The sequence below is a fragment of the Rhipicephalus microplus genome, chromosome 1, assembly GCF_043290135.1.
Source record: "Rhipicephalus microplus isolate Deutch F79 chromosome 1, USDA_Rmic, whole genome shotgun sequence".
In the NCBI taxonomy this organism is placed as follows: Eukaryota; Metazoa; Arthropoda; class Arachnida; order Ixodida; family Ixodidae; genus Rhipicephalus; species Rhipicephalus microplus.
Window position 1 is genome coordinate 59,595,893 of NC_134700.1, and position 12,742 is coordinate 59,608,634.

The following is a 12,742-nucleotide window of genomic DNA, read 5'->3' on the forward strand; positions in this document are numbered from 1 at the left end:
ACAACAAATGAAGGCTGTCCAGAAGGCCCAAGATGCGGTGGTGAGGCTAGGCCTCCCCGTCCTACGTGGCAGCGGCCCACAATCCTACGCCTATAAAACGGAAGTGAAATCATTCAGGGCCACAAAAACGTTTTTCATCTACCCATCCAATCATCTATCCATAACAGTAACAAACCTCAGTGAAACTGCTTCCACGGCGACAACAGAAGTAGTTTAGGTGCACATTACGTTCCCGTGAATGTGCAGTTAAAGCAGTCGAGCGCTCAAACTTGCAGGTAAAAATAAAAATGCGAAAATGCGTGCGCAGTGCACGCTCTCGATCTTCCCAAGCCGCCGGCGGAAGGCACGGTAGTGCTATTAGATACACACCTCTGTAGTGCCGTGGTCTAGTATTTTGATCACCACTGTGTTGGCAGGGCATACATTTTCGCGCCTTTCTTCAACCAGTGTACTAAGCATGAACTCTCTCTCTCTCTGCTGGCAAGCACCGCAGGGCGAGAATTCCCTTCGTTGTTGGTGATGGACACCATACAAAGTCAAGCTTCTACAGCAGAACTGCCCAGACAGGTTGACGTGACCACAGGCGGTGCTAACGAGCAGCACATACCTGACTTCGAAATGCCTCCCGACACTGTTGACACTAGTGGTGCTGCCACCGTGTTGCGTCCTGCTGATGATCAAGAAGAGCGCACTCATGTGAGTGTTGTCGCTAAGCTAACAATATGCTGACATTGAGGTACTCACAACGCGGTCGTGCTTTGGAGACTACACTTTGGTGTCTGCAAAGCTTGTGAATGTAACCTCAAGGAAATGTTGCCACATCTTCATTACCTTTATTTTACAAGAGCCGTGTTTATCTAACGCAAAGAATCGTAAACTTAAAGACTCGTGTTTTTTATAGACACAATATAAACGAGACATGACAGATCATCATGCCAAGAGGAAAGTAGAGGGAATCTTTTTGAAGTAATTCCTATGTGAAAGTAATGACAGAGAAGTGGACGAAAAGATAGCTTGCCACCGGTAGGGAGTGAACCAGAGACCTTCAGATGTGTCCGATTTTCTACCACTGATCTACGATGGCAGTCATCTTTCATTTTACAATCGAAGGTCGCAGGTTCGGTCCCTGCATGGAGAAAGTTATTCTTTTGTCCACGTTTCTTTCTTTCTTCATGCTTACATTTCAATTAGTTCAAATAACGCCGCGTATACTATCCTTCGCATCATTATCTACTATGTGTCGGTGGTGAAACGTGGTAATTCTGACACACTAATTCTAACACACGTCGCAATGTGCTTGTTTCAAAGGCCAAATCGTTTTTGGTTTCCCAATGAGTGAGCAGTGCTTTTTACTGCAGCGACAAAGCGCGGTTGTCTGTGGATGGTCGGTTATAAGCGAATCTTCGTCGTAGTCGTCATTGTACTCTTTAAACCAAACGATCATTTCTTTTTTGATCTTTTTCTATGACTCGACGTTTTGATATTTGTGGGTGAGGTAGAATTTGAAAGCCTCACCGGAGATGTAGTCGGTAAAGTTGATGATCATCTCCCGTTAGAAGTAGAAGCCGAGAAGGAAGAATTGAGAATAGAATAAACATGGCTTATGAGCCAGGCCACTTCACTCATTATATATCACCACCAGGCCACGGTGATAGCCAGGCCACGTCACCCATATATATCTGACGAAGGCCGGTCTCACGGCCGAAACGTAAAGAAACCTTTCTGTTTATCGACGTGTGTCTTCTTTTTATTCATATATATATATATATATATATATATATATATATATATATATATATATATATATATATATGTGTGTGTGTGTAACGTAAGAAGGTAGTGATGGTTAGGAGTTAGAAGTAGAAGCCGAGAAGGAAGAAGTGAGAATAGAATAAACATGACGTATGAGCCAGGCCACGTCGCCCATTCACCGTAGCTTCACACGAGTCGACAAAATGAAGACCTCCCAGCCACTTCGTCAGTGTCTCTTCATTGACGCAGTTCTCCACAAGACGCCCTGACCATACATCGACTACGGAATCATCTCCTGGCCACACACAGCGACCAGCACCATGCCAGAATCATCGACTGCCCTTCCCATCCCCAAGTACACCGCAGCAGCGGACGATGGACCTGTACAGGACTGGTTCGACCTGTTCGAGCTCCACGCAACCACTGCATCATGGTCGGAACGGGAGATGTTCATCAACTTTACCGACTACGTCTCCGGTGAGGCCTTCAAATTCTACCTCACCCACATAATTCAAACCGATGAGTCTTGGGAAAAGATTAAGCAAGACATGATCATTTGGTTTAAAGAAGAAAATGACGACTACGACGAAGATTCGCTTATAACTGACCATCCACAGACAACCGCGCTCGGTTGCCGCAGTCAAAAGCACTGCTCACGCATTGGGACACCAAAAATGAATCGGCTTTTGAAACAAGAGCAACTAAAGCACCCTCTCAATGAAAGGCAGCCAGATCTGTTTGCAGGAAGAGTGTACCCTCCACCTCACCGCGTTTTGCAACTACCCGATCAAAAACCAACCTTTACGTCATCACTGCACCGTAGCACTCACATTAGGGAGCCACCATGTGCACATTACTTTCCGTCTCGCGCCCTTCGACCACCTCCTACTTTTTTGTCGCTTGGCCCTTCGGTTGCTCACAACGCCCACCTCGCGTCTCACGCGTTCACTATGGTCGGAATAGAGTGGAGAAGTTTATAGCATACTCAGCGAAGCCCAGGGTCTACCGTCAATACTCATGCATCAGAACAGTCAGCCTCCAAAGTTGTGCAGACGGAGAAACAATCCCCCAAAAAATCCGACTAAATCAAGCGTTTGTCAGTGTCGCCGTCGAGTTCCCAGCCACCAAAGAGTCCAACGAACACAGTAGGCTCGGAAGAATCAAGTCTCAAGCACTGCCCTGTACCAGAAGCGTCTATTAAGAACGGCGTTGCAAGAGCCTCCAAAGACCTCTCTGTCGATTCTAGTGCACCACCTCCATTTTCTTTCGAGAATGAGGACAACCCAACGGCTACCAACTATCTACTAGTCACATCAACTATGAACAAAAAGCAGACTCGTGTTACTAAAGGAGTACCACCTCATAAGATTCCGCATCATCAGCAGTGCCAGCAAGAACTCAAAGAACTCCGGAAACTACGGCGGTTACATCAAGCACAACGACGAACTAAAATGAGATCACAACCAGATTTGTGGCTTAAGGATGGTCGTCAGAAACGACACCAACTAAAGGAAAGACCAAGTCAACATCTGAGCCATATTCGTAGAAGGAAACATCAAGGAATTCTACTGTACGGGATCTCAAGGCTTCATGTACAATCCTACAGATAGAGATGCCACCACAAAAAACCATGAAAGAGACTGAACGTTACCCTTTGCAAAGTGCAGGTACACAGACATCGTATCATCAACTTCGGTTCTCGTGAACGCAAGCTTAAAGCAAGGCATCTGTCTCAGCCACGATAAAGAATACAACACCCACTACAGAAAACTCGGCGCTTACGACGTCCGACCTTCAAATTCTACAAGGACGTCCAGCATCGTTGGTTCTTCGCAGCTGCTGAAGCCGTGTCATGGTCAGTGCAGTTGTGCAGGACGTAGTTATCTTATCCAGAACGCCACAGCCAGCCTCGCCCACCCCAGTTCTCTTAGATATGGCCGGACTGCTTTGCTCTGCTGTAGATTTTTTTGTGTGAGTTAAGGAACTACCCTCTGAAATGTAACTATGTTGCATTTTGACATTTTTCGCTCTCTTTAACATCCGTTTTTGTTGTTTTGTTAAGCGTCTTACGCGACTTCTTCCGGGGGGAGGGGGAATCCTGTAACGTAAGAAGGTAGTGATAGTTAGGAGTTAGAAGTAGAAGCCGAGAAGAAAGAAGTGAGAATAGAATAAACATGGCGTATGAGCCCCGCCACATCGCCCATTCACCGTAGCGTCATATATATATATATATATATATATATATATATATATATATATACCGTGGGATGAAATTGAATGGATCTGGTGAAAAATGCCGTAGAAAAAGAGGTCGACAAACGTGCGAAAACACAACTTTTACTTACGTTTCAGCAGGTGGGCCTGCCTTCGTCGAAGTGAAAATAGTGTATATATATATATATATATATATATATATATATATATATATATATATATATATATATATATATATATATATAGCTATATATATATATCAAAAAACAAAGTGATGCTGGGTCCGGGAAAGATTATTCGTATAGGGAAGAAGACGCACGTACGAAGTCATTTTATTGACGTTTCGGCCGTGGGTCCGGCCTTCATCATTTCTGATGTATACCTAAGGGCTCGTTTTTCCGTGTTTTTACACAATATTAATGAGATCTAACAGACAATAATGCCAAGGAAAGTATAGGGGAGGATATTAGACCAAATTGTATTGTATTATGAAGAAAAGTGGGTGAAAAGATAACTTCCCATGGGCGGGATCTGTTAGATCTCATATATATATATATATATATATATATATATATATATATATATGAGGGCGGACCTAAATATTGAGCTCACTTGCAAAAGCTGGTTATTCTTTGTACTTCAATACGTTTCAGCCGTGGCACTGCCTTTGTCAGAATGAAGCGACACGATATTGTGTAACCGCTTTTATGCCGTGGACACAAGGTTACACAACATGTTCAAATCAAATAAAATATAAATGCTACAATTTAAAGAAAAGAACCACAAGAATACCAAGAAAGCATCAAAAAATCAAAAATGTAAAACAGGAGACAAGATTATGGACATGAAAAAGGCATTTGGAACAGTAACCGTGGACCACAGTGATTGCGCATTAAGGAATAATTATAGCATTATAGAAGTAATCAAGATTTTTGGAATGCTTTGTATAGCTATCGAAAAAATGCGAACGTCTGGCCATCGTAGAAATGCACATCACTTTCCTAGGCATTATTCAGTACCGGATGATACTCCATACATGCTTGGACAGTGGATGATGTGGCAAACTACTCACGTGTAATTCGTGATTGTTAAAACGAATATGCAACGATTTTTCTGTTGAACCGATGTATTGCATGTGAGAAATTGAGCATTCAAGTAGGTAAATAATGTTGGTGCTGTTGATGCTGAAGTCCCCAATATATCAAGTGGAAAACTGGCCTAATCAGTAGCCACAATGCTCATTTGTGCAAAAACATTACATCGTGGCTTTTTACAAAGGTGAAAACCAGCAGAATGAAAGAACTTAGTCTCAGAGGAGGTTCAAATACTGTGCACGCTCCTCCAAACCCTGATAAATTACTCGTGGTGATTGAGCGAAAGTATCCTGAAGTCGATTGCTCTGGGTCATTAAGTTGTAATGCTTTCTCAGAAAGTGTGACACGTCAGGAATAGTTGGTAGTGCTTAAAGATGAGGTCAGTTCATGAACGTGGCCCTAATCGCTTCTCATTACTGAGAAGATCAACACTGGTAAGACACACACACACACACACACACACACACACACACACACATATATATATATATATATATATATATATATATATATATATATATATATATATATATATATATATATATATATATATATAATGTCTGCAGTCTTTGCCTTTTTAACGTGGCATCGTTTGCTCAGCTTGCCTTCAACGGAGCCGCGACACCACTTCGCACCAATACATCGCACGGGCTTCTCTTCTGTGGTAACGAGGTCAACACTCCCAGTCACATGGATCTCGTGACACAGTCAACACCGTTCGAGAAAGACGGCGTCCAAGCCTCCTCGTCACCCACTTCCCTGTCTGCACCACAATCACCACCCGGGTAAGGTGTGCAGGCCTCCTCGGTAACTCAAGGGTACTTTGACCACGATCCAGTGCTTCATGACATTGCCGTGCTGATTGCTCAGACGGCAGCATATCACAGGGCCGCTTCCAATGGTTCCCTGGGTGGCTCCTCTGAAGTTGCTGCGACAATCATCTGTGAGGCCGAATGCTTATCTCAGCTACTGGCACCTTCGATCTAAGGAGTCTCAACCGCTGCCTAGAGAACTGGGGCGCCTTCATCTCCACTGTCGTCGCTTCTGGCTCCTCGGGCTCCCCGCACGCCCTATCTACAGACTTCATGCAGGCGAAATTCTTGCTTGCACTGGAGCTGGACTTTCGCACTGCGTTCCACAGGGTCCCTGTACTCGACGCTACCATCTACAGTTGCATCAGAACTACCAGAGTTCTGAGGGTTACAAGACGACGTCGTTCAATGGGTCGAAACGGTGAATGCTCTTGGTACCCGCTATGCTGGGCAGGTTAACGGAAATGGCTGGTGGTCATCGACCGCCTTGGCAATGCTGCTAAATCCTGCCACAACTAAGAAGGCATGCTGTCACAAAACGAGCGCTCAAAAAGGGCGCGCCACCAAATTCTCGTGACGAAGTGCTGGAGTGACGCCTCGAGGTCAACGATAAAAAAAGAAAACAAGCATCCGAAGACTCCCCGGGTGCGCGTCTCTCTTCACTCGGAAGCGTAGGTTCGCCGACGAACCTCCTCACATCGGCGGCCGAGCATGTCCTGGAAAGTTCTCGATGGAAAGGGGCGTGGTGATGCATGGTTGCGTCATCTGTCGCGGACGGCCCTCGAACCGTCTCGCGCTTTCCCCAGCTTTCACTGCGTATCGCGCCGACGAAATTATGAGAATTTTTTGGAATCTCGCGTGGAAGGTATTTAACCAAGCAGCAGAGATGGGAGATCAGGAAAAGAAGAAAGTATGCGCCAGAGTGCATAGTGTGTTCCGCCGGGTAGTCGGCGAAGGTTTTGTCCTCAGTGACAAAGCAGGGGAAGAAGGAATATTGCGCCAGAGTGCGTAGGGTGTTCCACCTTGTCGGCGAAGCCTTTTGTCCTCAGTGACAAAGGAGAAGAAGAGGATTTCCACCTGAGGTGTGAAGACTCGAACAACAGGCAAGAGTGTGTGTCTACCGCCAGCGAGCGAAGACACGTGGCAACAGCTGCACGTGGGAAGCCGATGTGTTACCGGCGAAGAAGTTTGGTTCTTTGAGAGCGGCCAATTGAAGACGCGAGGTTTCCTGGAAGAGAAACTTCGGAGCAGCGGAACGACAACGGCGCTGGACTTTGAGTGAGTGATTCTCGGAAGAATATCACTCAAACATTTGTTAGTGCACTGAGTAGTTCGTTGTTTGATTGGCGATATATCGTATTCAACTATTGTCGAGTGTGCATATTTTTGTATCGGTTTGATCTGCCGTAATTAAGAATGTAATTTTGTTCTGTTTATCAACTCTCGGCTCTGACTTGTTCTTTGGACCACAGTCGGCGTCCGCTGGCGCGCCAAATAGGACCACTTCTAAATTGTACACGCTTTCGTGGTGCGGTTCGGGGGGGCCGATGCTTCGGCCCTTAGAATTAGCCCGGCGATCGCCTCCCTAATTAACGGGATTCGTGACACATGCAGAAACAGTCCGGAAGTAAATGGTGTACCAGACTGACTTCTGTTTTTCGGCCGCTTTCGCAGGGCAGTTCTGCCCTAACTGCCAACTCAAGTTATCCAGCGGGTGCCAGAGGGGAGGCACACTATTCCGATATAACACCGCAGTCCTCTATTACTCTCCAATCTTTTGATGACCGAGATCGCGAAGGGCGTCGTGCTTATGGTACAGCTGCACCCACTCTGAGAGATCGACTTCTTGAGAGCCCGGTCGGGATGATTCACCTGTCTTGTAGCACCTTCACGGCAAGCTTTGGGAAACATGCAACGTCAAAGACCGATAAAAGCAGAAAGCTTGGTTTTGAGGGTACGGGTCCTAACTCCATTTTGTGATCGACTTCCCGACTGGACATGACCCAGACTGAAAACACGTTCACGTCACAGCAGCCGGTGAACTTGCCTTCAAGCTGGCCAGTGCGTGAGTGCTTGGACGCGTCCACTTACAGCTTTACAGTGAGATGGTGTCAGCTTCATCGCAATCAGCCAGACCGCCACCGCTGTCATTGACCGAGTGTGCGGATGTTCACCACTTGCGAAGTACCAGCCCACCTGAGGAAAATGCATCCGCAACAAGGTAGCCACAGCGTTGACTCCGCATTCGGCGGCTCCATCAACTCACAGACGGGCTCCAAAATATGGTTGCAGCGATGTTCCTGTCCCGTACAATGCCACGTTAACAAATGCTGGAATTTCCAACACTGCTGCCGACATGAAACACAAATCACTGGGACCTGATTTTGGTCTCTTGCACACAACGACCATGCACTGAACGACCATTGCGGCTGACAACCTAACATTCCTTGACACACCGCAAGCAGCGCAGACGTCGCCGCTTAGTGCAGCAGGTGGCGGTACAGCATGCACGATTTCCAGCGCTGTTTATACAACTTCGACGGTATAATGAGACTGAAGAGGCGCCACTCGTTTGGCCACTTTGTATGAGTCCGCATCTGCCGCTCCCTTCTTCTTGCCTAAGTAACCAGCGTCAACCCCACCATGGACGAGGCCTGCGCCGATTATCCTATCACAGCCAGTGTCGTTCTTCAGAATGCACCACTGTTAAGGTCGACAAGGTGAGGCGTACACAACATTGGCTGCAGCGGTATAGCGCTGACGTTCCTGAACTGCGACGACTGCGACATACCCAGTTTTGGCCACTGGAGCCAATTTCAACAAATTTTCAGCGTGGTCGGGGCTGACCACGATGATGCAGCTAACCCCACCTACTAGAAAAACTGTCAAAAGCAACGCGCACGCGAAGTCATGACCGAGTGTCGTGACCAAGAAAGACGCTGAGACCCCGGCGCGCGGGCAGCTAAAGCAAAGAGGACGAAGATACAGAATACAACAGCTGGCGCAGGATCAGGTGCTGTCTCGGTCATTTACTTCTTACAATATATATATATATATATATATATGTATATATATATATATATATATATATATATATATATATATATATATGTATATATATATATATATATATATATATATATATATATAATGAGATCTAACAGACAATAAAGCCAAACAGAGTATAGGCGAAGATACTAGACCAAATTGTAATGTAAATGTGAAGAAAAGTGGGTGAAAAGATAACTTACCGTTCCGATCCTGCCCACGGCAAATTGTCTTTTCACCCACTTTTCTTCACATTTACATTAAAACTTGGTTTAGTATCTTCGCCTATACTTTCCTTGACAACATTGTCTGTTAGATCTCATTAGTATTGTGTAAACACACGGAAAAACGAGCGCTTAGGTATATACGTCTTTCCTTAATATATATATTGTAGGGAACTATGCGAACGACGACGAAGCAGCATGAAACGGCAAGCCACAGAGTTCGTGCAAGCGCGCGACCCGAGCTTGCGTTTGTTTTATATTTTCGGCCTGTTGGCGTTCCTCGCTCTTCTGGCGTTCCTCGGCCTTCCAGTTGGTCTGTACTTAAATAAACTGCGTGACATCTGGTGGAGGTGTGTGGACTCCCGTACAAACCTGGAACTTCGCTCCCGAACGCTTCCCCCTCTACGTGACACGAACATGGCCACCGAGACGCCTCTCCAGGTGGGACCTTCGACCGTCCATGTCACTTTCGGTGCCGTGTATCCTCAACGAGACCCTCCTATCTTCACGGGCTCCACTGAGTCGGACGTCGAAGATTGGTTGGCGAAGTACAAGAAAGTCGGCGCAAGTAACAAATGGGACGACCCAAGTAAGCTGGGCTACGTCACATTCTACCTTGCGGACACCGCGCAACTGTGGTTTAATAACCACGCAGCTGACATTACTACGTGGTCTGCATTCAAGACGGCTATTACGGACGTCTTTGAACGACCTGCGGCACGCAAGCTTCAAGCCGAGCACCGTTTACGTCACCGTGCGCAGCAACCAGGTGAGACCTACACGGGCTACATTGAAGATGTGTTGCATCTATGCAAACGCATCAACTCTACCATGTCTGAGGAGGAAAAAATCCGGCACATATTGAAAGGCATTGACGACGGCGCCTTTCAGATGTTGCTCGCGAGAAATCCCCCCACAATTGCTGTCCTCGTTTCCCTCTGTCAAAGCTTCGATGAATTGCGTAGGCAGCGCGCAATTGCTCGTCAAGCCCTCACGACGCCAGACACGCTCGCAAGCTTGCACCCAGCTGCCCATCCTACCGATCAGCAGCAGCTGCTTTCGACAATCAAGGACTTCGTCCGCGAAGAGGTAGCGCACCAGCTGTCACTGCTGCCACTGACACATGAGCCCACGCAAGCTTTGGCACCGGACCTCCAACACGTCATTCGGACCCAAGTCGCTGAAGCCCTTTCGCCGGTGCATCAGCAACCACCAATCACTACGCCTCTCACGTACGCCGCCGTCGCTGCTCGTCCTACGCAACAGCGTATGCCATATGCTCAACCTGCCACGCCACCCTATGTCGTGCCTACAACCCCAATTGCTGCGCCATATCCCTACGCGAGATCTTCAGCTCCATTTTACCGTCGCTCAGACGCTTGGAGGACGCCGGATAATAGGCCCATCTGTTTCACCTGTGGTATCGCTGGACACGTCGCCCGCCACTGTCGCCGAGATCCCCCTCCAGTCGACACTGTGGGCAGGCCAATGGTGTCGTCGTCTAGGACGCCATCAAGGTACACCACTGACGGTCCTCGACCCTACGCAAACCATCGGTCACCATCGCCCCGACGATGCTCCCTGTCACCTATGCGTCGCCGACCTGCTACGGAAGAGGGAAACTGATCGCTGCAACTGCGGAGGCAACAGCTGCATACAATTCGAACTGCTTAAGGCCTCCATCTTTCTCGCCGCAAAACGTTATTGACGTCAATGTTGAGGGGACCGCCGCACAAGCGCTAATCGACACAGGGTCCGCCGTTTCCATAATCTGTGAGACCTTATGCCGCAAGTTGAAAAAGGTGACGACGCCTCTTTCGGGCCTGATGCTCCACACGGCCAACTCGCAGTGCATAGAACCTACAGCTGTGTGCACTGCACGTGTCATTATCCAAGGTGAACTTTATGCCATTGAATTTTTTGTGTTGGCATTATGCTCCCACGAAGTCATTCTTGGATGGGGCTTTCTTTCGCGTCATCGGGCCATCATAGATTGCTCACGTGCAGAAGTTGCCCTTACACCGCTGCCCACCTCTTGTTTGGTGGATTCTCTTCCTGAACCTTACAAACTTGTCGTTGTTGCAGACACGAAAATAGCACCGAGAACATCCACCCTTGTAGCCCTGACCTGTACGGCCGCTCCTGCCGGAGCTGTTTTGTTCACCCCGTCTGACGTATTTACCCGCCGCCGTAGCCTACACCTGCCCTTTGCCGTACTCACCATGGAATCCAGTGCTACCGCCATGCTCGTCACGAACTCGCTATCGTCGCCAGTTACCTTACTTCGCGGAGAATGTTTGGGTAACATACAAGACGTTGACCTCTTGCGCCCTCTAGAGTTCGCCGAACACGCACCTCACCTCCAGCTCAATGCTATGACGCCACCATTGGCCACACTGCCCGCGCCAGACTCATTCCAGCCCTCTGTTGCCGCTGAGCTATCGCCGACACAAAGAAGGGAACACTTGCCCCTTCTTCGAGAGTTCCGTTCTGCTTTCGATTGCGCTCAACCATCTTTGGGTCGCACAGCGAACATCGCGCACCACATTGACACCGGTACTCATGCTCCCTTACGCCAACGACCATATCGAGTTTCAGCGGAAGAGCGCCGTATTATCAACGAACAAGTCGACGATATGCTCAAGCGTGGTGTCATCCAGCCATCGCAGAGCCCTTGGTCGTCCCCTGTTGTACTTGTGCGCAAAAAGGATGTGTCTATTCGATTCTGTGTCGACTACCACCGGCTCAATAAGATAACTCGGAAGGATGTGTACCCATTGCCACGCATCGACGACGCTCTCGATTGCTTGCAAAAGGCAGAATATTTCTCCTCTTTAGATTTACGCTCAGGATATTGGCAAGTTCCAGTGGCTGATCCTGACCGATCGAAGACTGCATTTGTAACACCTGATGCGCTGTATGAGTTTAACGGCATGCCGTTTGGACTCTGCAACGCCCCAGCTACCTTCGAACGGAAGATGGACACCATCCTTCACGGCTACAAGTGGAACACGTGCCTTTGCTACCTAGACAACATCGTCGTTTTTTCTCGCGACTATTCAACTCACCTTGTTCGTCTTCGTGCTGTTCTCACGTGTCTCACCTCCGCTAGCCTTCAACTTAACATCAAGAAGTGCCATTTTGCCGCACGTCAGCTCACTATACTGGGGCACGTCGTCTGCAAAGAGGGTGTTCTCCCGGATCCGGCGAAACTCCGCGCCGTGGCCGACTATCCGAAGCCCAATTCCATCAAGACGCTTCGAAGTTTTATCGGCCTGTGCTCATATTTTCGTCGATTTGTGCGCAACTTCTCTTCCATCATCGCGCCTCTTACCAACCTGTTGACAACTTCCAAAGGCATTTCTGCTTGGTCAAAAGAGTGCGACGAATCCTTCACCGCGCTTCAGCGGTTATTACTATCACCTCCAATACTACGTCATTTTGACCCTGATGCGCCTACGGAGGTCCACACCAACGCCAGTGGTGTCGGTCTTGGTGCTGTATTGGCTCAACGAAAACCAGGGTACAAAGAATACGTTGTCGCTTACGCGAGTCGAACCCTCAAGAAAGCCGAGTGTAATTATTCCGTCACGGAAAA

General features: G+C 47.8%; 1 protein-coding gene across 1 annotated transcript in view; it reads left to right on the top strand.

Moving 5' to 3' along the window:
• Nucleotides 1-498: 498 nt before the first annotated feature.
• The window catches only part of LOC142767892 (uncharacterized), an 87,593-nt gene continuing 75,349 nt past the window's right edge, over nucleotides 499-12,742 (top strand). Inside the window, exon 1 of the mRNA XM_075870137.1 lies at nucleotides 499-696. Within this exon, the coding sequence (XP_075726252.1) occupies nucleotides 520-696 (177 nt within the window). The 5' untranslated portion in view covers nucleotides 499-519. The remainder of the gene's footprint in view (nucleotides 697-12,742) is intronic.